This window comes from Ranitomeya variabilis, chromosome 4 (genome assembly GCF_051348905.1).
Source record: "Ranitomeya variabilis isolate aRanVar5 chromosome 4, aRanVar5.hap1, whole genome shotgun sequence".
NCBI classification, from domain to species: Eukaryota; Metazoa; Chordata; class Amphibia; order Anura; family Dendrobatidae; genus Ranitomeya; species Ranitomeya variabilis.
Window position 1 is genome coordinate 381,063,656 of NC_135235.1, and position 27,567 is coordinate 381,091,222.

Sequence of the window (27,567 nt, forward strand, 5' to 3'; positions counted from 1 at the left end):
CACCCATTGCTGATCACAAGCAAAGGAAAAAAAGAGAAAAGGGAAATCCACCGACACGTCCAACAGGAGAATAAAATTTACCATTTATTAGAAGAAACTTTAAAACATGAGAAAAAAATGTATTCTCAGAAACCAGATGCGTTTCTGGTGTATACAACACCCTTATTCATAGGACAACTGAGATAACATGTAACAAAACAAATTTTCAAATTTTATACTCAGCTTGCAGTGAATGAGCAAAAACAATAGGTGGAGCTCAAATCAATGCTGCAGCAGCCATAATATGGATTTAAAAGTGTGCCAATAGAACTCTTCAACTGCGGGTTCCTCACAAAGCTAAGATCTTGAAAATGGTTATGACCTTGTGGTACACTTACCCTTTTTATACATTGGCATTATGGACTTGTAAAAAAGAATCTTTTACATTCCTTGTAGTTTACAGACCGGAAATTCTATGTCCATGGGAACAATGGTGACATTATGTTACATCTTTATGTCCAATATCTTGTCTGGTTATAAAATGAAGATTATTTTGTTTTTAAAACCTGCACCTATTTCTATTTTTCGCCGTAGTGCTTACTGTCACTTCCTTACGGCTAATGACCACTTTGGCTGATCTCACTCCTCCACGTGTTGGTCGCCTGTCCTCTGTCCAGCACTCTGTTCTCTCTCCTCCCTTCCTAAACCTCCCACATCCCTTACACCCCTTACACCCATACCTTATAAAGTAGTGTACTTGTTTCCTGTGTTACCCCCTCCTTTCACTCTGCAGAAGTACAAATTGGACATAGTAAAATCAGCGCCTGCCACCTTAGGTAAGTAGTAGTACACTTTGGGCACTCTCGCTTTGTACTTAACAGGATCTTTTGGTTTTACTTTGCTTATCTTTTCCTTATCTGCCCTAACATGTGGCTTCCATCTGGCAGAGCTCTTTTTCTTTGCTGGTATGTAATAGCACATGTTACGCACCAATGTGCGGTAGCAGCTGTTACTGTGTTACTATGTTACTCACTAGTGTACTTGTATACAACTAAAAATGCTATTCGTACTTTTGCGTCGCTGATGTAATGACTCTCTGTATTACACGTGTCACTTCAGTGCATGTGCTCCTGTGTACACCTATCTGTCTCGCAGAAGACTGGCTTTCAATGGGAAATTTGTAACACATGTCAAACTGTGGTATGAATCCGACTTTCTACATTATTTAATATGTAACATATCTCAGTAATGTGTTCCCACATAGCGCATGGATGTATACAGTGGTAATTCTCTATGTAGTGTCTCGGAGTAACTCGTCTTTGGTGGGAGAAGGCGAGGGTGTGTGACATAGCCGTGGCTGGAATGTGGGGGACTCGAATATCCAGTTTCTGCCACATGGGGATAGTGCAACGTTTTCCATCTGTTACACTAATAATTACAGATCTGTCAGTTTCTTCAGGTCACACATTGCTTACTGCTGACATTGATTGTGATTGAAAAGAGTAACCAAGCTCGCAATACTTCACATACACATACAGTGGGATTTGTAAACCCTAGTAGTCACTGGACCTATATACCGATATTAAAGAAGCACTGCTAGCAAAAATGTTATCCCATAGAGTCTATGGCATAGACGCTTGTAAATGTGCAGTGTAGGCTAAAATACTTAAAGCCCCCATACACATTAGACTAATGTCGGATGAATCTGCCAATATTGACGACTTCAGCCAACAGAATAATGTGTATGGGGAAAGACGATGTCGGGGAAGATAAGGATCTGAAATGCTCAATTTTGGACTGATTCATTTGTTTTCTAAGAGATAAACCGTCATCAGTGATGTCTGGCAGCGTCTGTCTCATAGAGAAAACCCGAGGGCTCGACATGTCTGTAGGAAAGTCGGGCAAGATAACTGCCAGCTGATAGATCAGCCAAGCCATCGTTCTGCCACCAGCTATCTAAAGTGTATGTATGGGGCCTCTAATGATTGTCATCTTTCCCAGTTTCCACACCATCACTCCAGTCCTCTTCTGGATCTGGTGACCTCAATCAGACTTTTCTGCTTACACAGTGGTTTATATGTGGACCAGAAGTTGCCGTTACAATATACAGTGGGGGGAATAAGTATTTGATCCCTTGCTGATTTTGTGAGTTTATCCACTGACAAAGACATGAACAGTCTATAATTTTAAGGGTACGTAAATTTTAACATTGAGAGATAGAATATCAAAAATAAAATCCAGAAAATCAGTGTATAAATTATATAAATTTGCACTTTGCAGTGAGAAATAAGTATTTGATCCCTCAGGCAAACAAGACTTAATACTTGGTGACACAACTCTTGTTGGCAAGCACAGCAGTCAGATTTTTTTTGTAGTTGATGATGAGGTTTGCTCACATGTCAGGAAGAATTTTGGTCCACTCCTCTTTGCAGATCATCTCTAAATCATTAAGATTTTGAGGCTGTCGCTTGGCAGCTCGAAGCTTCAACTCCCTCCATAAGTTTTCTATGGGATTAAGGTCTGGAGACTGGCTAGGCCACTCCATGACCTTAATGTGCTTCTTTTTGAGCCAGTCCTTTGGTGCCTTGGCTGCATGTTTTTGGTCATTGTCTTGCTGGAAGACCCAGCTAAGACCCATTTTTAATGTCCTGGCAAAGGGAAGGAGGTTGTCCCTCAGGATTTTATGGTACATGGCTCCATCCATTCTCCCATTGATGTGGTGAAGTAGTCCTGTGCCCTTAGCAGAGAAACACCCCCCAAAACATAATGTTTCCCCTGCATGCTTGACAGTGGGGATGGTGTTCTTTGGGTCATAGGCAGCATTTCTCTTCCTCCAAACACGGCGAGTTGAGTTAATGCCAAAGACCTCATCTTTTGTCTAATCTGACCACAGCACCTTCTCCCAATCACTCACAGAATCATCCAGGTGTTCATTGGCAAACTCCAGATGGGCCTGCACATGCGTCTTCTTGAGCAGGGGGACCTTGTGGGCACTGTAGGATTTTAAACCTTTACATTGTAATGTGTTACCAATGGTTTTCTTGGTGACTGTGGTCCCAGCTGCCTTGAGATCATTAACAAGTTCCCCCCATGTAGTTTTAGGCAAATCTCTCACCTTCCTCATGATCAAGAAAACTCCACAAGGTAAAATTTTGCATGGTGCCCCAGATCGATGTTGATTGACAGTCATTTTGTATTTCTTCCATTTTATTACTATTGCATCCAGCGTCTTACGTATGGTTTTGTAGTTCATTTCAGCTTTGTGCAGGTCTATGTTCTTGTCCCTGACATCCTTATAAAGCTCTTTGGTCTTACCCATGTTGAAGAGGTCAGAGTCTGACTGATTAATTGAGTCTGTGGACAATAGTCTTTTATAAAGGTGACTATGTAAGATACCCGTCTTTAATGCAGGTAACGAGCTGATTAGGAGCATCTAACTGGTCTGTAGAAGCCAGAACTCTTAATGGTAGGTTGGTAGGAGATCAAATACTTATTTCTCACTGCAAAATGCAAATAAATTTATATAATTTATACAATGTGATTTTATGGATTTTATTTTTGCTATTCTATCTCTCAATGTTAAAATTAACCTATCCTTAAAATTATAGACTGTTCATGTCTTTGTCAGTGGGCAAACTTACAAAATCAGCAAGTTATCAAATCCTTATTTCTCCCACTGTAACTCTGGATGTAATCTCGTTCTGAAGCTATATAGGTTTAGACTAGTGGAAGTAGCACCGTCCCTGTGTAAGCAGGCAATGATGAGGAGCAAATGCGTGACACAGTAGTGGATCGGAGCTATGGTGTAGGAACTGGAAAAGACACTGATCAGTAAGTATTAGTTTATTTATGACAATATCTGAAGTTGAACTAAAATGTAGAAATATTACCAATTTTTCCTTTTTTAATTTGTATGCCCTTTAAGCAGATGGACAGTCATACCACACAAAATAGGTAATAAATAACATTTACTATATATCTATTTTTTTTAAGATTTTGTTTTTGTTAGAATATTGAAAGATTAAAAGTTTAATTTGTATTATTTTTACCAAAATATACAAAAAAACAAATAAGACCCCATTTAGAAAACGGTGCACCTTCATAGAATTTACAACCAGGAACCTTGTTCGCACTTCAGGTGGTAAACAGGAATTTACACACCGTTGAATGAAAAAACTAAAGTTTTTTCTTCTTAAATGTTGCTCGATAGACTACATTTATCATTTTCAGAAACAGAAAAAGCAGAAATTGGACAACACAATTAGTCACACAATTTCTTCCAAATATAACAATAGCTTATATGTGGTTGGAAACTACTGTTTAAGCACATGTCAGGGCTCAGAAGGGAAGGAGTACCATTTGGCTTAAGGAGCTCATGTCTGGCTGGAATAGATAGTGTCACATTTGCATAGTCCCTAAGGTGGCAAAAGTCAGAATGCCCACAACACTGACCCCATTTTGGAAATTACACCCTCAATAAATTTATCTAGGAGGATAGTGAATGTTCTAAACCCACAGGTGTTTCATAGAATTTTATGATATTTGGTGATGAAAACTAAATATTACTTTTTTTCCACTAAAATGTTACAGTAGCCTCAATTTGTTCATTTTCAAAGAGGATAACAGGAGAAAACCCCCCACAAATTGTAACTCAATTTTGCCAGAGTGCAGAGATACCCCACATGAGGTCAGAAACTAATATTCAGGAACACTGCAGAGCTTAAAGGGAAGGAGTCCCATATTGGAGTGCAGATTTTGCTGGAATGTTTGTGGGTGCCAAGTCACATTACCAGAGCCCTCCTGAGCTCCCAGAACAGCAGAACCCCACACATAATGACCTCATTTTATAAACTCATTTTATTAAGTACACTCCTTAATGAATTCATCTAGGGGGCATTGAATATTTTAACACCAAAGGTAATTCAAACATTTTATATCATTGAACCATGAAGATAAAATATTACATTTTTTCCACTAAACCGTTGTTTTAACTCCACATTTTCAAAAAGAAGTAACAGGACTGAATGGACCCAAAACTTTCTTACACAACTTGTCCCGATTGTGGCAATACCTCATATGTGCCTGAAAACTACTGTTGGGCTCTGAAGGGGAAAAGAGCTATTTGACTAATAGAGCTCAGATTTTTCGTGAGGGGTGAGAATAGTAGAAATGACCCCATTTTGGAAATAAATTGCACCACTCAGTGTATTCATCTTAGGGTTTGATGACTATTTCTATTTTCTAGAAATAAGCCTGTAGAGTGAAAATTGCAAATATGCCATGTGTGTGCCTAATACATTATGCCCAGCTCCTGCTCACTACAGCAATGCCGAACATGTGGATGCTAAATGCTGCCGGGGCTCAGAACGAAGGGGGTATTTGGTTTTGGCAATGCGGCTTCTGATCGATGTTTTTTGGGTGCCATGAAGCATCCTATTTTTCCAAGGACAGGTGACAGACCTAAATGAGGGCTTGTTTTTATCAGGATGAGTTTACTAATATCATTTTGAGGTAAATAATGTTAATAATTTTAGATCACTTTTAAAGTTCTGTTCACTTTTAGCATGTGCAATACTCTTAGCACTTACAGTACCATTCACAGTTTGGACCCCCTTTCACTCTGCTTGGCAATCCCTCAAGTAGCTTCACCGGGTAGTCACCTGGAATGGTTTCCAATGAACAGGTATGCCTCATCAAGAGTTCATTAGTGGAATCTCGGGTCTTCAGAAAGTATTTGTGACCACCAGGTGTGTTTTGCAGAGGCAGTTTAGGCGCACAGCTCCATACAGTGCTGAGTCCTAGTCCACAGCTGTTCTAAGCCACAATATGGCAGGAACCACTCAACTAAATAAACAGAAACAACAATTTTAGCATGCATTGAACCCCTTTCCAATTTTTCATTTTTGCACTTTTGAGCTCTACTCCACTTCTTTCAACAGCCATAACTTTTTTTTTATTTTTCAGTCCACACAGCTGTATGAGGGCTTATTTTTTTGTAGGACGAGTTGTACTTTTTATTGACACCTTCCATTCTATCATGTGATGTACTGGAAAGCAGGAAAAAAAAATCCACATACTGTAAAATTGCTAAAAATTCCGTGATTGTTTTTTTGGGCAATATGATTCTCCAGGTCAGTACGATTACTGTAAAACCAAACATGCATAGCCGTTTTTTATTTAAATGGTGAAAAAAATGTGCTTTCGTTGTCATTTTTTCAGTCCCGTAACACTTTAAAATTTTAGTTGATGGAACTGTGTGAGGGCTTGCTTTTGTGCCTTGAGCTGACATTTTTATTCATACCATTTTGGGGTTGATGGATGCCTCATTGCATTTTTTGTGGCTCTGTGCCTGCCAAAAGCCTGCAGTACTGGCATTTATATTGGTAAATGCTGTAATGAAAAAATAATCAGGTTAATGAATTTTATGTTTTGATAGAACAACATTTATGGACAAGGAGATGCCACATACACATATTTTTAATTTTTTTTATTTGGTTAAAAGGGAAGTGATTTCAAGTTGTATTTTAAAACCATTTTCCTATTTTTTTTTTATTGAATTTTGTAGTCTTCATTGGGGACTTGAACCTGTGATAATCTGAATTCTGCAACAACATGTCAGCCCATCTGGTTTGCAAGCAGCGGACTATCATTTGTGTTTCAACATGACAATGAATCACAACAAAGCTCAAGGTTATGTGAGGTATGTTTTGGGTCATTGTCCTTTTCCAAAACAAATGATGGTATTGCAACCATGTGATCTGACACAGCTCTCCATCCCTTACCCATTCAAATCCTCATGTTTAGCCCTGTTAAAATAAAAACAACTATACTCACCTTCGGTGCCGGTGTCTTTCCAGCGGGGTCAGCATTTGCATTACCGTGGCTTACGTGAGGTTGTTATGCCACACAAGCCCTGCCCCAATCAGCGCTGGCTTCACCATCTCCGCCTAACGTATTGAACATTAACACAAAGTCAGGACTGCAGCTTCTCTCTGGCTTCCTCTTGATGTTCGATTTGTCTGAAGGCAGGAACATTGACGCCAGCGCTGGTTGGGCACAGGGCTCTTGTGACATGACAACCTCATGATAGCCTCCGGTACTCGAGTGCCGACATAGCTGGAACAGAAGGTAAGCATAAGTGTTTTTATTTTAAAGGGGCCAACTTTCGGAATGAGAAGCATTTGTCCAAGTACATCAGAGTGAAGACAAAGCAGCCAACAAGTGCTCAGCACCTCAGTAGAAAAGCCATTCTACATGACTACCTGATGATGCTGCCTCAGAAAATTCCAAAAGCTGTCATCAGGTTAAAATAATCCAGAAAAATATGTATGACCCGGCGATGAAGAATCCGCTGCACCTTCAGAGGTCTTATTTGCATAAAACTTCCATTTTATTGAGAAATAGTTAAAAAATGTAACAACGCACAGTTACATGCAGTCAAATCAAACCAGTGGACATCTAGAACATGTTTATAAATATGCCTATAAAAAGGCCTCAGTCTTTTTTCAGGTTAAAAGAATAGTACTTAGAGGAATCTAAGGCTTAATACATATTCTGCCTTGTTTCACATGTGTTTCCCTACTCCTTGTTTCCATACCCTTCTTGGGTTTGCTGCCTTCAGTCTGATTCTACAAATTGCACATTCCAATAAGAACAAGGAAAACCACTAACCATTAACAAGCATGTCCAACCTTTTGATTGGTACTTACATTGGGTTTTCAGAATGACGTCTCTGGTGTTGGTCCAGTGGCGTTCAACTTTTTGGATTTGCACAAAAGCATGATCGACTGCACTTTTCAACATGCCTATATAGATGGGACACTGCAAGAACACAGGCCAGACATAGTCCAAAGTGACTGCCTCTTTATAGAGAATGGATTCAGTAGGGGTTTCGCCCGAATCACACTTTTTGATTAATATTAATTTTTCAATTCGCTTCTTTTAAACATTAAAACCTTTCTTTTCAATTTTGTTTCTTATTGCCACATTTTGAAAGCTATAACGTTTTTTATTTTTCTTACGACAAAGCTGTATGAAGATTTGCTTGTTTTTGTAGGATAAGTTGGAGTTTTCATTGGTACCATTTTGGATAACACTTTTAATTGCTTTCTATTCTGTTTTTTGTTAGATACAAGTGATATGACAAATGTAGTATTTAGGTCAGTGCAATTACAGTGATACCAGATTTACTGTACATAGTTTTTCTATGTTTTTGTTACAGCTAAGAATTTTTTTGTTGTGGTATAAGTGATATCCTTCTCATGTACAGCACCATGGAATTAATGGTGCTACATAAATAAATAAATTTCAAGTGAGAGAAAATGAGGGCACTCACCAATCTTCACAATTTTAGTCCTTTATTGCAACACGATCCAGTTAAAACACATGGCCGGGGGAGAGAGGGAGCCGAAGCTCGTGCACGATAGAAAACAACCAATGAAAAAATCTTGCTGAGATAGTCTACAATGCACGTCCATTCTGTATGTTTATTGGGACCACAGTTGTATAGCGAGACAAGCTGAATACGTGTTAGATTTATCCACAACCATAACAATATGTAACATCATTGCATCAGCTCTTTAGTGTTATTCATATCAGTAGAAATAGGTGTGTGCATTCACCATCAGTGGGGGACACAGACAGAAGCAAGAGCAGTACATGGGCCCTTTGCATCCAATGATCATAGTGCACAGTTCCAACTGCTTTAGGGGTAGAAGTGGAACCCCTTACCTCTTGGGCCTGGTTCCAACCAGAGTCGGACTGGGACTCAAATTCAACACTAGCGTTTGAGTGCACACCGGCCCACTTGATATGAAGTAAATGTGATATATTGGTTGATTTTGGATTTATGGATTGCTCGAGATACAATGATGTGAAAAAGTCTTTGCCCCCTTCCTGATTTCCTATTCTTTTGCATGTTTGTCACACTTAAATGTTTCAGATCAACAAACAAATGTAAATATAAGACAAAGATAACACAAGTAAACCCAAAATGCAGTTTATAAATGAAGGTCTTTATTATTAAGGGAAAAAGAAATCCAAACCTACAGGGTCCTGTAGCTAGGTAGTGAAAGGGCATATAATCTGCAGATCTCACCTGAGCAGAACTGTCAGCATGCTGTCACGATGCTGCTGAAGGGGAGGTCAGGTCACCACTGGAGTTAATCCCTGCAGGAATCTAAATAGAACAAATAGGACGTCCCTGGAATGAAGGAGAGGCCCACATTTGGCACAGTCTCATCTGGCATTTGCCAGAATTGCCAGATGGTCAGTCCGATCCTGGTTCCAACAATGACATGTCCTCCCTTGCCAAGCATGCAAAAAGCAAGTTAGATTGCTGGATACACAGTATACTGAACTGTTTCCTAGCCACTAATAAAAGTGGATGCTGGCCAAAGCTGCAGTATACTGTAGACAATACATCTCATTGCTGTTTATATTGGGCCTTAAGCTTTAGAGAGGAGCAAATATGAGTAGAACCTAATTCTCCTAGAAATGTTTGCAGTTCTCACCACGCAAATTCAACAAGCCACATCAAGGTCGTATCATTATCATCCACATCATCCACAGACCATGCAGTTGTGATCTAATTACCAACGTCGGAATAATAAAGCTGGCACTTCTGAATACACAATGAACAAAAACGGTCAACCCTTACAGGCAGCCCAAACAAAGAGATCCAGAATGAAGTGAATTAAAGCTTTTATTGGAAAAAATTGTAAAATGCATAAATGCCAACGCACCCTAACAAAAGGTGGAAAGCTGAGTATTGTGCATCATTCAATAACGTCCAATGCAAGGTAGAAACTTTATAACCTCATACTGTCTGGTACACCTCTAGCTGCCTAAGCATGCACATAATACAAAAAATCCCAGTGCATATAAACCCAGACCTTGTAATGATATCTACCTGCAGCCAGCATGGCGATCCACCTCACCCCAACGCGCGTTTCGCAACAAGCTTCTTCTGGGGGCGTCCCCGGAAGAAGCTTGTTGCGAAACGTGCATTACAATGCACAATACTCAGCTTTCCACCTTTTTTAGGGTGCTTTGGCATTTATGCATTTATAAAAATATATTTAGTATGCATTTTGGTGATCCCCTGTTTTTGGTTTACAGCTTTCTCTCCTTTTAAAGAACCCATAAAATGTTACTTTTAATCATGGTCAGTAAAAAAACAACATTCAATATCCTTTTACGGTGAGTAGGGTAATCTGGGTCAGATATTTATACTAATTCAATAATCAGGAAAAGTGTCTGTCTCCCTTAGATTTTTCCTGATTATTGAATTAATATAAATATCTGCCCTGGATTACCCTACTCGCCATAATAGTATATTGTAGGTTGGTTATTTAATTACCTTAATTAAAAATTTAATTTTTATAGGTTCTTGTTTCTCTTTTGGTATATCCATGATTTAGGCCCTTGTTAATTTTTTCAGTTTTTTTTTAAATTTTTTAAAATTATTTTATTTAACCTCTTTACTTAGTCCCAGTATGTGACTTGAACACTGAATAATCTGTTTGCTGGTATAATAGATGTGTTTTACACTGACTGGAGGAATATTGGACCCTGCTTACGGCAGGGCCTAACAGATTACCATACTGGGCAGACCCAGAGATCAATGTTTGACCACTAGTTGACATTAAAAGCTCAGCACACAACAATCATGGGGTCCCTCTCACAATCATCTAGATGCAGAGGTCAGTATTAACCATGGCATCTAGAGGGTTAAACAGCCAAGGTCAATGCTGGCACTGACCCTGTCTGTTGCTGCAGGAGCTTGGTTGTCAGTTAAGCTGAGCTGAAACGGTGATCACAATGGGAACAGTTCCTATGCCCTTATGATCATCATGTCGTACTCTTACATCCATTTTCGCTGCTGCTTAATTAAATAGGAACATCCAATGTTGGGCAGTAGTTAAAAAGAGACAGCAACCGAATGCCACTAAACACAAGTAAGTCTCTATTCACACCAGCAATTTTGAATCCTGTTTTCTTGTGTTTCATTCAAGTAACAGAGAAACCAAGTTGATTTAGATGAAATTTCCATTATGTAACAGATGCAAATGACGTGAGAAGGATCTTATATGCTTATTTTTTTAGTCTAAACTAGGATATACAGTATACTGTAAGGCAGTGACCGGTTTCACATGTGAGGGTCATTGTGTGTTCCCCCCAGGATGCGCACAGAGGCGTATTGAGGCCATGGGAGTGCATTGCAGTCACAGGCATAGCTGTGATTGCAATGCAGAATAAAAGTGAGTATAGATCTTGGACAAGCTATTTGTCCAGGGCAGATTTAAGAAAACCTGCTGAGCTTTTATTTTTTAAATGGTCTACAGGATGGTAGTGGGGCAGTCCGTTTCTTTCCTGGCCCGGGTTTTCCATGTGGCACATGGCCACAGATTCCAGTTAAAAACCCTGCAGTAAAGGGTTTAGGTGTGTCAGGTTCAGTGTCAGTGTCAGTTGGTGTTTGCAGGATTGCAGAGCTGAAGGCTCTGCAGAGCTCCACCTGTGTGAGGCAACACAGGCGAGCGGAGCCAAAAAGCCAAGGAAGCTGAAAGGCCTGGCACCCACAGCGTACACAGTGATGCAGTTGCCCATGGCAACTGGTCACAGAGGTGGACTGGCATGTTTATTGGCTGCATTCCAGAGGATATAGTTCCCGGCTGCGATCCGGAGGATATCGTGTGCTATGTTTTGTGAATTGAAGATTAAAGAGGCATTTTGCTTTGAACTTTCCTGGGTCACTGCCTCATCACTGCATAGCATGGATAGTGCTGCACTACAACACATATATACAGTGGGTACGGAAAGTATTCAGACCCCTTTAAATTTTTCACTCTTTGTTTCATTGCAGCCATTTGGTAAATTCAAAAAAGTTCTTTTTTTTCACATTAATGTATACTCTATACCCCATCGTGACTAAAAAAGAAACAGAAATGTAGAAGTTTTTGCAAATTTAATAAAAAAGAAAAACTGACATATCACGTGGCCATAAGTATTCAGACACTTTGCTCAGACACTCATATATAAGTCACATACTCTCCATTTCCTTGTGATCCTCCTTGAGATGGTTCTACTCCTTCATTGGAGTCCAGCTGTATTAATTAAACTGATAGGACTTGATTTGGAAAGGCACACACCTGTCTATATAAGACCTCACAGCTCACAATGCATGTCAGACCAAATGAGAATCAAGAGGTCAAAGGAACTGGCCAAGGGGCTCAGAGTCAGAATTGTGGCAAGGCCCAGATCTGGCCAAGCTTACAAAAGAATTTCTGCAGTGCTCAAGGTTCCTTATAGCACAGTGGCCTCCATAATCCTTAAATGGAAAAAGTTTGGGACCACCAGAAGTCTTCCTAGACCTGGCCGTCCAGCCAAACTGAGCAATCGTGGTACAAGAGCCTTGGTGAGAGAGGTAAAGAAAAACCCCAAGATCACTTAAGATTTTAATCATAGACCAGAGACAGGCTGAACCCATCTCAACAAGCCTTCATGGAGGCTGAGTTTACTTTCGAGGAAGTGGAACACGCTATAGCAGACATGGCTACTGGGAAGGCCCCGGGACCGGATGGGTTTCCCATTGAGCTATATAGGAAATACCGAGATAAGTTGGCACCGCTTCTATTGAAGGTACTTAGGGGAATATGGGAAGGAGAGTCTGTGCCTGAAACATTCTATGATGCCAACATTATTGTGCTCAGGAAGGAGGGGAAGGATCCGCTACACTGTGGATCATATCGACCAATTTCTCTGGTGAACGTAGATTATAAAATCTTTACTAAGATTCTGGCTACCAGGCTCAACATGATTATATTAGATCTTATACACCCGGACCAGACTGGCTTTATGCCTGGGAAAAGTACTTCCATCAATATTAGGCGTGTTCAGTCGGTCAACCAATATAGTTCTCTAGAGTCAGATAATAGATGGGCACTGGCTTCACTGGACGCAGCCAAAGCTTTTGACTCCCTTGAGTGGTCCTTCCTCTCTGCATGTTTGCGAAGGTACGGTTTTGGGGACAAATTTCTGAGAGGGATAGGTACATTATATGCGAAGCCTAGAGCACGTATGGCTGTGAACGGCTTGATGTCTGAGCCTTTTTTGTTACATAGGGGAACTCGCCAAGGGTGCCCTCTTTCCCCTGCTCTATTTGCCTTGACGATAGAGGCTTTGGCAATACGTATGAGGTCTTCCATTGACATCAAGGGGATACATATAGCGGATCGGGTAGACATTATTGGCCTTTATGCTGATGATATGGTAGTGTTTATGGATCAAACAGAGGATACGTGTTGTGAATTCTGCTCGTGGGCTCCCTCCGGTGGTTGTTGGTGGTAGTGCAGTTGTCTCTGGGTTGTAATCCAGGGCAGGTGTTTCTGCTGATTGCAGTTCTACTAGGTATTTAGCTGTGCAGGATCCATTAGTCCTTGCCAGTTGTCCATTGTTCTTGGAGGGATTGCATCTCTTTCTGGTTCCTCATGCCCTGCTGTCAATTCAGCTAAGATAAGTGTCTGGTTTTTGTCTCTGCAGCACACATGCTGTGTGCTTTACAATTCAGTGCAATTCATTGTGTTTTTGTCCAGCTTTGACTTTGTTTGGATTTTTCAGTCATGCTGGATTCTCAGGAGATGCAGATATACATTCTATGTCTTTAGTTAGATGTAGAATATTTGTATTATCTGCTGTGGATATTTTTTAGGGTTTTAATACTGACCTATCCTTTTCTATTTAGCTAGAGGTGCCTCTTTTGCTAAATCCTGTTTTCTGCCTGCGTGTGTCTTTCCTCTTATACTCACAGTCAATATTTGTGGGGGGCTGCCTATCCTTTGGGGTTCTGCTCTGAGGCAAGATAGAATTCCCATTTCCATCTATAGAGGTATTTAGTCCTCCGGCTGTGTCGAGGTGTCTAGGACGTGTTAGGTACACCCCACGGCTACTTCTAGTTGTGGTGTCAGTTTAGGGTTTGCGGTCAGTACAGGTACCACCTACTCCAGAGAACGTCTCATGCGGCTCCAAGATCACCAGATCATAACAGTACAACTGGCCAACAATGAGTTAAATGCATCTCAGAAGAAGGGAAGAAAGGTGTTGAGCCATTTTTTTTTCTGTAGCCTGTTTTGTCTTTCCTTCCCTCTTTTCCTCTGGGTGACTGAGGAGTCTTGTGCTAGCATGGATGTTCAGAGATTAGCTTCTCGTGTAGACTAGCTTGCTGCTAGGGTACAGGGTATTTCTGATTATATTGTTCAGACTCCAGTTTTAGAGCCTAGGATTCCTACTCCTGATTTGTTTTTTGGGGACAGGTCCAAATTTTTGAGTTTTAAAAACAACTGTAAACTGTTTTTTGCTCTGAAACCTCGATCCTCTGGTGATCCCATTCAGCAGGTTAAAATTGTCATCTCCCTGCTGCGTGGCGATCCTCAGGATTGGGCATTTTCCCTGGAATCTGGGAATCCGGCCTTGCTTAATGTAGACGCCTTTTTTCAGGCTGTAGGATTATTATATGATGAACCAAATTCTGTGGATCAAGCGGAGAAGACCTTGTTGGCCCTGTCTCAGGGTCAAGAAGCGGCAGAATTGTATTGTCAGAGGTTTAGAAAATGGTCTGTGCTGACTAAATGGAATGAGGATGCTTTGGCGGCAATTTTCAGAAAGGGTCTTTCTGAATCCGTTAAAGATGTTATGGTGGGGTTTCCCACGCCTGTCGGTCTGACTGATTCTATGTCTCTGGCCATTCAGATTGATCGGCGCTTGCGGGAGCGCAGAACTGTGCGCGCTGTGGCGTTGTCCTCAGAGCAGATGCCTGAGCCTATGCAGTGTGATAGGATTCTGTCTAGAACGGAACAACAAGGATTCAGACATCAGAATAGGTTGTGTTTTTATTGTGGCGATGCTTCTCATGTCATTTCAGCGCTGTTCAGACGCTCCCCCAGCTCAGACGCTCCCCCAGCTCCCCCGCCTTCCAGCGTTGTTATTTGCGGCTGCTTCATTCCAAACGCCTGCAAGGAAACCTGTATATTACGGCAATCCTGGAAGGCGGGGGAGCGTCTGAACAGCGCAGTGCGCATGCCCAGGAACCCCAGCCCCGCACTGTGCATAATTAATAACACAGTGCGGGGCGGGGATTCAGCAACAGGGTGGCCACACTGCCTGCACAGGCGCAGTCAGGCACCCTGCATCTGACCTATGACGGACAATGAAGACTGCGCCTGCCCCAGGCAGGCACGCACAGCTCAGGCGCCGGATTTAAGAAGAAACAGCGCTCAGGGGGCGGCGACCACATCCCCAGAAGAGAAGAGTGACGGCTGTTGGGAGATTCACCGAGGAAGCTTCGGACCGCCTCCAGGTCTAAGGACAGGTTATTTTGTACAAATTTTAAAACGCTTTATTGAGGGAATAACTGAATCAAAAACTAAAAGAGCCACCTTGTTAGAATAAAGCATTACTGCTGCACAAGGTGGCTCTTTTAGTTTATAACGGCTGGAGGGGGGTGACAGTGGCCCTTTAATGAGAAAAAAAAAATGAACTTTTTCGAATTTACCCAATGGCTGCAATGAAACAAAGAGTGAAAAATTTAAAGAGGTATGAATACTTTCTGTACCCACTGTATACAGGTGCTTCTCACACAATTAGAATATCATCAAAAAGTTAATTTATTTCAGTTCTTCAATACAAAAAGTGAAACTCATATATTAGAGTCATTACAAATAGAGTGATGTATTTCAAGTTTTTAGTTCTGTTAATGTTAATGATTATGGCTTACAGCCAATGGAAACCCCAAAAACATTATCTCAGTAAATTTGAATACTTTAAAACACTAGCTTGAAAAATGATTTTAAAATCTGAAATGTTGGTCTACTGAAATGTATGTTCGGTAAATACACTCAAAATTTGGTCGGGGCTCCTTTTCCATCAATTACTGCATCAATGCAGCATGGCATGGAGGCAATCAGCCCGTAGCACTGCTGAGGTTTTATGGAAGCCCAGATTGCTTTGATAGCAGCCTTTATCTCGTCTGCATTGTTGGGTCTGGTGTTTCTCATCCTCCTCTTGACAATGCCCCATAGATTCTCTATGAGGTTAAGATCAGGTGAGTTTACTGGCCAATCAAGCTCAGTGATACTGTTGTTTTTAAACCAGGTATTGGTACTTTTGGCAGTGTGGACAGGTGCCAAGTCCTGATGGAGAATGAAATTTCCATCTCCACAAAGCTTGTCGGCAGAGGGAAGCATGAAGTGCTCTAAAATTTCCTGGTAGATGACTGTGCTGACTTTGGTCTTGATAAAACACAGTGGACCTACACCAGCAGATGACATGGCTCTCCCCAAACCATGACTGATTGTGGACACTTCACACTAGAACTCAAGCAGCTTGGATTGTGTGCCTCTACACTCATCTTCCAGACTCTGGGACCTTGATTTCCAAATGAAATGCAAAATGTACTTTCATCTGAAAACAACACCTTGGACCACTGTGAAACAGTTCAGTTCTTTTTCTGCTCGACCCAGGTAAGATGCTTCTGGTGTTGTCTATTGGTCATAAGTGGATTGACACAAGGAATGCGACACTTGTAGCCCATGTCCTGGATACGTCTGTGTGTGGTGGCTTTTGAAGCATTGACTCCAGCAGTAGTCTACTCGTTGTGAATCTCCCCCAAATGTTTGAATGGCCTTTTCTTAACAATCCTTTCAAGACTGTGGTTATCCCAGTTGCTTGTGCAACTTTTTCTGCCACACTTTTTTTTCCCTCTCAACTTTCCATTAATATGCTTGGATACAGCACTCTGTGAACAGCCAGCTTCTTTAGCAATGACCTTTTGTGACTTATTCTCCTTGTGGAGTGTGTCAATGACTGTCTTCTGGACATCTGTCAAGTCAGCAGTCTTCCCCATGATTTTGGAGCCTACTGAAACAGACTAAGGGACCTTTGAAAACTCTGAAGAAGCCTTTGCAGGTGTTTTTTGTTAATTATTCTAATTTAGTGATAAAATGACTTCTGTGTTTTCATTGGCTGTAAGCCATAATCATCAACATTAACAGAAATAAACACTTGAAATAGATCAATATGTAATGTTTCTATATAATAAATGAGTTTCACTTTTTGTATTGAAGATCTTATTTAAATTCACTTTTTGATGATATTCTAATTTTATGAGAAACACGTGTGTGTGTGTGTGTGTGTGTGTGTGTGTGTGTGTGTGTGTGTGTGTGTGTGTGTGTGTGTGTGTGTGTGTGTGTGTGTGTATACACACTGTAGACTGCTCAAAAAAATAAAGGGAACACTAAAGTCCCACATCCTAGATATCACTGAATGAAATATTCCGGTTGTAAATCTTTATTCATTACATAGTGGAAAGTGTTGAGAACAATAAAACCTAAAAATGATCAACATAAATCACAACTAATATCCCCCGGAGATCTGGAGTTGGAATGATGCTCAAAATCAAAGTGGAAAATGAAGTTACAAGCTGATCCAACTTCAGTTGAAATGCCTCAAGACAAGGAAATGATGATCAGTAGTGTGTGTGGCCTCCACGTGTTTGTATGACCTCCGTACAATACCTGGGCATGCTCTTGATGAGGCAGCGGATGGTCTCCTGAGGGATCTCCTCCCAGATCTGGACTAAAGCATCTGCCAACTCCTGGACAGTCTGTGGTGCAATGTGACGTTGGTGGATGGTGGGAGACATGATGTCCCAGATGTGTTCAATCGGATTCAGGTCTGGGGAACGGGCGGGCAGGTCCATAGCTTCAATGCCTTCATCTTGCAGAAACTGCTGACACACTCCAGCCACATGAGGTCTGGCATTGTCCTGCATTAGGAGGAATCCAGTGCCAACCGCACCAGCATATGGACTCACAAGGGGCTGAGGATCTCATCTCGGTACCTAATGGAAGTCAGGCTATAGTATGGTCACCACCACAGCCCCCCATAAATAGTATGATGTCCAAAACAGCCCCCATGTATACTATGATGATACCCACAACATCCCACACAGTATTATGACCCACAAACAACACCCCAAACAGTATGATATTCACCACAGGACCATATAGAGTATGGTCACCACAGCCCCCAGTATAATGACCTCAACAGCCCCATATACTGTATGGTCACCACAAATCCTCATATAATTTGCTGTCCACCTGCACAGCCTCTCATTTCATGGCCCAAATGCACATCTCCTCATTTTGTGGTCCTCTTGCACTGCTTCTCATTTCATGCCCTCCCTGCACAGCCCATCATTTTATGCCTCCACTAAACAGCCCCTCACATTATTCCCCCATCTCCAAAGCCCGTCAGTTTATTCACCATCTCCACAACCCATCAGTTTATTCCCTCTCTGCACAGCCCCTCAGTTTATTTTCCCATCTGCACAGCTCTCATTCCCAGCCCCTCAGCTTATTCCCCCCATCTGGACAGCCCCTCAGCTTATTCCCCCCACCTGCACAGCCCCTGATTTTATTTCCATCATCTACATAGCCCACTATTTTATCCCCACTCTGCCCAGCCCCTCAGCTTATTCCCCCTCTGCACAGCCAAACAGATTATTCCCCCATCTGCATAGCCTGTCAGTTTAGTCCCCCATCTGCATGTGTGTGATGTGACACTGGAGTGTACTCTGTTGATATAGCATTTTTCTGACTTTTTGGTATGTCGTAGCTATATTGCATTTTCTGTTTACAGGAAAGCATTTTGTTTGCCTATTAATATACATGATCATGGATATAAGTATATGCTTGGGCTTGGGCAATATGGCAGGTATTTAACACACCATTGGTATCCCCTACTATTACTGACTTAATATACAGCCTTGCATAATAATGACAAAGGAGGAGAAAAAGAACCGAACTATAAGGTCAAATGAACACAAATAAAGGATATATGGTACAAAAAATATATTGTTTATTATTAAAGCCAAACAAAGGAAGAAAGGGATGGCAACATGGTTCTTGTGACACACAGTGTAAATCTGCTCATAAAATACACAAGACCAGAGTAACAACATATAACACTGACAACAATGATTGTATAGACTAATTGTGCAAAAAAATGGAAATAATGGTGCAAAGTGCCTATATGGCGAGTATAAAAGTATCAGTACACCAATGTGTTGGTAGGTGTGTTGAATCAGAAAAATGTTAGGTCATAATATTGACATAAATAGCCTGCACATCTTGTGAATAGCTAGCACCAAATACGCATAAATGTCACTGATAAGGTAAACCAAGTGTAAATATGGCATGTATTAGAAAGTATCAAACAGGCAACTACCATAATTAGAATAACATCAAAAGTAAAATGTGGCAATAAAGTGTGTAGACAGAAGAGGTAGGTATAAATAAATGTCCAAAATGGTGCAAGAGGGCAGGAGAATGTAGTGAAAAAGATAACCTGAGAGACAGTTGGGCAGCTCTGCAGTCAATCTCAGGTGACTGTTGTGAATCTGCTTTTGGGCTCCTCTGGTGGTTGCTGGTGGTACTGGTGACTTGTGTGTGTTTTACGGTCTCAGTTCACCTGCTCCCATCAGTATTTGGGAGTTTCCTATTTAACCTTGCTCTCCAGTCATTTCCTTGCCGGTCATCATTGTATCTTGAGCCATCCGGTTGCATGTTCCTGCTACTAGTCTGCTGATCAGCTAAGTGGACTCTTAGTCCTTTTCTTTTTGTATCTTTTGTCCAGTTTACAGTTTGTGATTCTCTGTAGCTGGAAGCTCTTGCGGGCTGAAATTGCCACTCCTGTGTCATGAGTTGACACAGGAGTTTTAAAGTAATTTCAGGATGGTATTTTGAAAGGGTTTTCAGCTGACCGTGAAGTCCTCTTTTGTATCCTTCTGCTATCTAGTAAGTGGACCTCTCTTTGCTAAATCTACTTTCATACTGTGTATGTCTTTTCCTCTGAACTCACCGTTATTATTTGTGGGGGGCTTCTATCATCTTTGGGGTATTTCACTAGAGGTAAGCCAGGTCTGTTTCTTCCTCTACCAGGCGTAGTTAGTCCTCCGGCTGGCGCGTGGCATCTAGGGTCGTAGGTATGCTCCCTGGCTGCTATTAGTTGTGTGGTAGATTTAGCTCACGGTCAGCTTGAGATTCCATCACCCAAGAGCTCGTCCGTTATTTATATGTTTCTGATGTTCCCCTGCCATTGGGAACCATGACAGTATGACCGGCCAAGTGTTAAAGTTATTGGCAGAAGAAAGGAGTGAAAAAGAAGTCTGTAGATTTTTTTTTTTTTCTTTTCCCTATGCTTGCTCCATAGTTGAATCAGTTGTATTTCAGCTCTAATTACAGCCTTTGTCTTTCTCTCCTTCTAATCCTTGAATGGCTCTGATCTCACCTGTTTAAAGATGGATCCTCAGAGTTTGGCTGCAGGTTTAAATAATCTTGCTACTAAGGTTCAAGATTTACAAGATTTTGTTATACATGCTCCTATGTCTGAACCTAAAATTCCTACACCAGAGGTGTTTTCTGGAGATAGATCTCGGTTTCTGAATTTCAAATATAATTGTAAATTATTCCTTTCTCTCAGACCTCACTCCTCTGGAGATTCCGCCCAGCAGGTTAAAATTGTAATTTCTTTGCTGCGAGGTGACCCTCAAAATTGGGCATTTTCATTGACACCAGGGGACCCTGCGTTGCTCAATGTGGATGCGTTTTTTCTGGCTTTAGGGTTGCTTTATGAGGAACCTAATTTGGAGATTCAAGCTGAAAAAGCTTTGATAGCCCTATCTCAAGGGCAAGATGAAGCTGAGATATACTGCCAAAAATTTCGTAAATGGTCTGTGCTTACTCAGTGGAATGAGTGCGCCCTAGCGGCAAATTTCAGAGAGGGCCTCTCTGATGCCATTAAAGATGTTATGGTGGGGTTCCCTGCGCCTATAGGTCTGAATGAGTCCATGACAATGGCTATTCAGATTGATCGGCGTTTGCGGGAGCGCAAGCCTGTGCATCAATTGGCGTTATCTTCTGAAAAGACGCCAGAGAATATGCAATGTGACAGAATTCTGTCCAGAAGCGAGCGGCAGAATTATAGGCATAAAAATGGGTTATGCTTCTATTGTGGTGATTCTGCTCATGTTATATCAGCATGCTCTAAACGCACAAAGAAGGTTGACAGGTCTATTTCAATTGGCACTTTACAGTCTAAATTTATTCTGTCTGTAACCTTGATTTGTTCATTATCAGCTATTACCGTGGATGCCTATGTGGACTCTGGCGCCGCTCTGAGTCTTATGGATTGGTCCTTTGCCAGGCGTTGTGGGTTTAATTTAGAGCCGCTGGAAGTCCCTATACCTCTGAAGGGTATTGACTCTACGCCATTGGCTAGTAATAAACCACAATTCTGGACGCAAGTGACTATGCGTATGACTCCAGACCATCAGGAGGTGATTCGCTTCCTTGTGTTGTACAATTTACATGATGTTTTAGTGCTTGGATTACCATGGTTACAATCTCATAACCCAGTCCTTGACTGGAAAACAATGTCTGTGATAAGCTGGGGATGTCGGGGGGCTCATGGGGATGTACCTTTGGTTTCCATTTCGTCATCTACTCCCTCTGAGATTCCAGCATTTTTGTCTGATTATCGTGATGTTTTTGAGGAGCCTAAACTTGGTTTACTCCCTCCCCACAGAGATTGTGACTGCGCCATAGATCTGATTCCTGGCAGTAAATTTCCAAAGGGTCGTTTGTTTAATCTATCTGTGCCTGAACATGCTGCTATGCGAGAGTATATTAAGGAGTCCCTGGAAAAGGGACATATTCGTCCTTCTTCATCTCCTTTAGGAGCTGGTTTTTTCTTTGTGTCTAAAAAAGATGGCTCTCTGAGGCCTTTTGTATTGATTATTGACTCCTGAATAAAATTACAGTCAAATATCAGTATCCGTTGCCTTTGCTGACTGATTTGTTTGCTCGCATAAGGGGGGCTAAGTGGTTCTCTAAGATTGATCTTCGTGGGGCGTATAATTTGGTGCGAATTAAGCAGGGGGATGAGTGGAAAACCGCATTTAATACACCCGAGGGCCATTTTGAGTATTTAGTAATGCCTTTCGGCCTTTCAAATGCACCTTCAGTCTTTCAGTCCTTTATGCATGACATTTTCCGTGAATATTTGGATAAATTTATGATTGTGTATTTGGATGATATTTAGATTTTTTCGGATGACTGGGAGTCTCATGTTCAACAGGTCAGGAGGGTTTTTCAGGTTTTGCGGGCTAATTCTTTGTGTGTAAAAGGTTCAAAGTGTATTTTTGGGGTTCAAAAGATTTCTTTTTTGGGGTACATTTTTTCCCCTTCTTCCATTGAGATGGATCCTGTCAAGGTTCGGGCTATTTGTGACTGGACGCAGCCTACTTCTCTTAAGAGTCTTCAGAAATTCTTGGGCTTTGCTAACTTTTATCGTCGATTTATAACTGGTTTTTCTGGCGTTGCTAAGCCTTTGACGGATTTGACTAAAAAGGGTGCTGATGTTGCCGATTGGTCCCCTGCTGCTGTGGAGGCCTTTCGGGAGCTTAAGCGCCGCTTTTCTTCTGCCCCTGTGTTGCGCCAGCCTGATGTTTCTCTTCCCTTTCAGGTTGAGGTCGATGCTTCCGAGATCGGAGCGGGGGCGGTTTTGTCGCAGAAAAGTTCCGACTGCTCAGTGATGAGACCTTGTGCGTTCTTTTCTCGAAAATTTTCGGCCGCCGAGCGAAACTATGATGTTGGTAATTGGGAGCTTTTGGCCATGAAGTGGGCATTTGAGGAGTGGCGTCATTGGCTTGAGGGTGCCAGACATCAGGTGGTGGTTTTGACTGATCACAAGAATCTGATTTATCTTGAGTCTGCCAGGCGCCTGAATCCTAGACAGGCGCGCTGGTCGTTGTTTTTCTCTCGGTTTAATTTTGTGGTCTCATACCTACCGGGTTCTAAAAATGTAAAGGCAGATGCTCTTTCTAGGAGTTTTGAGCCTGACTCTCCTGGGGATTCTGAACCTGCTGGTATCCTTAAGGATGGGGTGGTTTTGTCTGCTGTCTCCCCAGACCTGCGACGTGCTTTGCAAGAATTTCAGGCAGATAGACCTGATCGTTGTCCGCCTGGTAGACTGTTTGTTCCTGATGATTGGACCAGTAGAGTCATCTCGGAAGTTCATTCTTCTACGTTGGCAGGTCATCCTGGAATTTTTGGTACCAGAGATTTGGTGGCTAGGTCCTTCTGGTGGCCTTCCCTGTCTCGAGATGTGCGTGTTTTTGTGCAGTCTTGTGATGTTTGTGCTCGGGCCAAGCCTTGTTGTTCTAGGGCTAGTGGGTTATTGTTGCCCTTGCCTATTCCGAAGAGGCCTTGGATGCACATCTCTATGGACTTTATTTCTGATCTCCCTGTTTCTCAGAAAATGTCTGTCATCTGGGTGGTGTGTGACCGTTTTTCTAAAATGGTTCATTTGGTACCCTTGCCTAAGTTGCCTTCCTCATCTGAATTGGTCCCTCTATTTTTTCAAAATGTGGTTCGCTTGCATGGTATTCCGGAAAACATCGTTTCTGACAGGGGAACCCAGTTCGTGTCTAGATTTTGGCGGGCATTCTGTGCCAGGATGGGCATTGATTTGTCTTTTTCGTCTGCATTCCATCCTCAGACTAATGGCCAGACGGAGCGAACTAATCAAACCTTGGAGACTTATTTGAGGTGTTTTGTGTCTGCGGATCAGGATGACTGGGTTGCCTTTTTGCCGTTGGCAGAATTTGCTCTTAATAATCGGGCTAGTTCTGCCACTTTGGTTTCCCCTTTCTTTTGCAATTCGGGGTTTCACCCTCGTTTTTCATCTGGTCAGGTGGAATCTTCGGATTGTCCAGGAGTGGATACTATGGTGGATCGGTTGCATCGGATTTGGGGACAGGTGGTGGACAATTTTAAGTTGTCCCAGGAAAGGACTCAGCATTTTGCTAACCGCCGTCGTCGTGTTGGTCCTCACCTTCGTGTTGGGGACTTGGTGTGGTTGTCTTCCCGTTTTGTCCCTATGAGGGTTTCTTCTCCTAAGTTTAAGCCTCGGTTCATCGGTCCTTATAAGATTTTGGAGATTCTTAACTCTGTGTCCTTTCGTTTGGACCTCCCGGCATCTTTCGCTATCCATAATGTCTTCCATCGGTCGTTGTTGCGGAGGTATGAGGTACCGGTGGTTCCTTCTACTGAACCTCCTGCTCCTGTGCTGGTTGAGGGTGAATTGGAGTACATTGTGGAGAAGATCTTGGACTCCCGTATTTCCAGACGGAGGCTTCAATATCTGGTTAAATGGAAGGGCTATGGTCAAGAAGATAATTCTTGGGTAACTGCCTCTGATGTTCATGCCTCGGATTTGGTTCGTGCCTTTCATAGGGCTCATCCAGATCGCCCTGGTGGTTCTCGTGAGGGTTCGGTGCCCCCTCCTTAAGGGGGGGTACTGTTGTGAATCTGCTTTTGGGCTCCTCTGGTGGTTGCTGGTGGTACTGGTGACTTGTGTGTGTTTTACGGTCTCAGTTCACCTGCTCCCATCAGTATTTGGGAGTTTCCTATTTAACCTTGCTCTCCAGTCATTTCCTTGCCGGTCATCATTGTATCTTGAGCCATCCGGTTGCATGTTCCTGCTACTAGTCTGCTGATCAGCTAAGTGGACTCTTAGTCCTTTTCTTTTTGTATCTTTTGTCCAGTTTACAGTTTGTGATTCTCTGTAGCTGGAAGCTCTTGCGGGCTGAAATTGCCACTCCTGTGTCATGAGTTGACACAGGAGTTTTAAAGTAATTTCAGGATGGTATTTTGAAAGGGTTTTCAGCTGACCGTGAAGTCCCCTTTTGTATCCTTCTGCTATCTAGTAAGTGGACCTCTCTTTGCTAAATCTACTTTCATACTGTGTATGTCTTTTCCTCTGAACTCACCGTTATTATTTGTGGGGGGCTTCTATCATCTTTGGGGTATTTCACTAGAGGTAAGCCAGGTCTGTTTCTTCCTCTACCAGGCGTAGTTAGTCCTCCGGCTGGCGCGTGGCATCTAGGGTCGTAGGTATGCTCCCTGGCTGCTATTAGTTGTGTGGTAGATTTAGCTCACGGTCAGCTTGAGATTCCATCACCCAAGAGCTCGTCCGTTATTTATATGTTTCTGAAGTTCCCCTGCCATTGGGAACCATGACAGGTGACACTGTAAACTGTCCATGATTGCCTCAAAGCAGCCTAGGTGCTAAATAGTTAAGGACCATACTGTACATGCAGCCACTGGACAAGAAAACCACAAAAGATTACTAAAAAAAGGAGCAAAGTAGTGCCATGAAAAGTAGTTACCTGAGTGGTCATGTGGGTATGAGGAAAAAATTATGGAATCACCCTGTAAATTTTCATACCCAAAACTAATACCTGCATCAAACTAGATCTGCTCGTTAGTCTGCATCTAAAAAGGAGTGATCACACCTTGGAGAGCTGTTGCACGAAGTGGACTGACATGAATCATAGCTCCAACACGAGAGATGTCAATTGAAACAAAGGAGAGGATTACCAAACTTTTGAAAGAGGGTAAATCATCATGCAATGTTGCAAAAGATGTTGGTTGTTCACTGTCAGCTGCAGCTAAAATCTGGACCAAATACAAACAACATGGGAAGGTTGTTAAAGGCAAACATACTGGTAGAACAAGGAAGATATCAAAGCTTCAAGACCGGAAACTTAAAGCAATATGTCTCCAAAACAGGAAATGCACAACAAAACAAATGAGGAATGAATGGGTGAAAACTGGAGTCAACGTCTGTGACTGAAGTGTAAGAAACCGCCTAAAGGAAATGGGATTTACATATAGAAAAGCTAAACGAAAGCCATCATTAACACCTAAGCAAAAAAAAAACAAGGTTACAATGGGCAGAGGAAAAGCAATGTTGGACTGGATGACTGGATGAAAGTCATATTCAGTGATGAATCGCGAATCTGCATTGGGCAAGGTGACGATGCTGGAATTTTTGTTTGGTGCCGTTCCAATGAGATTTATAAAGATGACTGCCTGAAGAGAACATGCAAATTTCCACAGTCATTGATGATATGGGGCTGCATGTCAGGTAAAGACACTGGGGAGATGGATGTCATTACATCTTCCATAAATGCACAAGTTTATGTTGCTATTTTGGACACTTTTCTTATCCCATTAATTGAAAGGATGTTTGGGGATGATGAAATCATTTTTCAAGATGATAATGTATCCTGCCATAGAGCAAAAACTGTGAAAAAATTCCTTGAAAAAAGACTCATAAGGTCAATGTCATGGCCTGCAAATAGTCCGGACCTCAATCCAACTGAAAATCTTTGGTGGAAGTTGAAGAAAATGGTCCATGACAAGGCTCCAACCTGCAAAGCTAATCTGGCAACAGCAATCAGAGAAAGTTGGAGCCAGATTGATGAAGAGTACTGTTTGACACTAATTAAGTCCATGCCTCAGAGACTGCAAGCTGTAATAAAAGCTAGAGGTGGAGCAATAAAATACTGGTGATGTTTTGGAGTGTTTTTTTGTTTGTTTGTTTTTCATGATTCCATAATTTTTTCCTCAGAATTGATTGATTCCCTAATTTTTCCCCTATGCATGGTTAAAAAAAGTACCGTATATACTCGAGTATAAGCCGACCGGAGTATAAGCCGACCCCCCTAATTTTGCCACAAAAAACTGGGAAAACTTAATGACTTGAGTATAAAGGTACCGTTACACTAAACGACTTACCAACGATCTCGACCAGCGATACGACCTGGCCGTGATCGTTGGTAAGTCGTTGTGTGGTCGCTGGGGAGCTGTCCCACAGACAGCTCTCTCCAGCGACCAACGATCAGGGGAACGACTTCGGCATCGTTGAAACTGTCTTCAACGATGCCGAAGTCCCCCTGCAGCACCCGGGTAACCAGGGTAAACATCGGGTTACTAAGTGCAGGGCCGCGCTTAGTAACCCGATATTTACCCTGGTTACCATTGTAAAAGTTAAAAAAAAAAAAAAAAAAAACCACTACATACTCACATTCTGATGTCTGTCACGTCCCCCGCCGGCGTCCACAGGGTTAAAACTGCTTTCGGCAAGAGCGCTGCAATGCACTCGCTGCTGCCGAGAGCTTCCCTGCACTGAATGTGTCAGCGCCGGCAGTAACAGCGGTGACGTCACCGCTGTGCTCTGCTTTACGGCCGGCGCTGACACATTCAGTGCAGGGAAGCTCTCGGCAGCAGCGCGTGCATATTAGCAGCGCTCTTTCCGAAAGCAGTTTTAACCCTGTGGACGCCAGGGTACGTGACAGACATCAGAATGTGAGTATGTACTGTTTTTTTTTTTTACTTTTACAATGGTAACCATGGTAAATATCGGGTAACTAAGCGCAGCCCTGCGCTTAGTAACCTGATATTTACCCTGGTTACAAGTGAACACATCGCTGGATCGGCGTCACACACGCCGATCCAGCGATGACAGCGGGTGATCAGCGACCAAAAAAAGGTCCTGATCATTCCCATCGACCAACGATCTCCCAGGAGGGGCCTGATCGTTGGTCGCTGTCACACATAATGAGATCGTTAGCGGGATCGATGCTACGTCACCAAAAGCATGACGTTGCAACGATATCATTAACGA

The 27,567-nt window shown here is 42.2% G+C and overlaps 1 protein-coding gene across 4 annotated transcripts in view; it reads left to right on the forward strand.

The window, feature by feature from the left end:
- Positions 1 to 754: 754 nt before the first annotated feature.
- SLC43A1 (solute carrier family 43 member 1) overlaps positions 755 to 27,567 on the forward strand; it is a 193,673-nt gene continuing 166,860 nt past the window's right edge. For 2 of the 4 annotated variants that reach the window (XM_077250809.1, XM_077250812.1), the window contains exon 1: positions 10,746 to 10,937. Coding sequence is in view for 1 of the 4 variants with exons in the window: in XM_077250812.1 (XP_077106927.1) it covers positions 10,922 to 10,937 (16 nt within the window). In the remaining 3 variants the exon portion in view is untranslated. Of the gene's footprint in view, positions 816 to 6,652; positions 6,680 to 10,745; positions 10,938 to 27,567 lie in introns of those variants that run through there. The other 2 variants (XM_077250810.1, XM_077250811.1) reach the window with 2 other exon arrangements.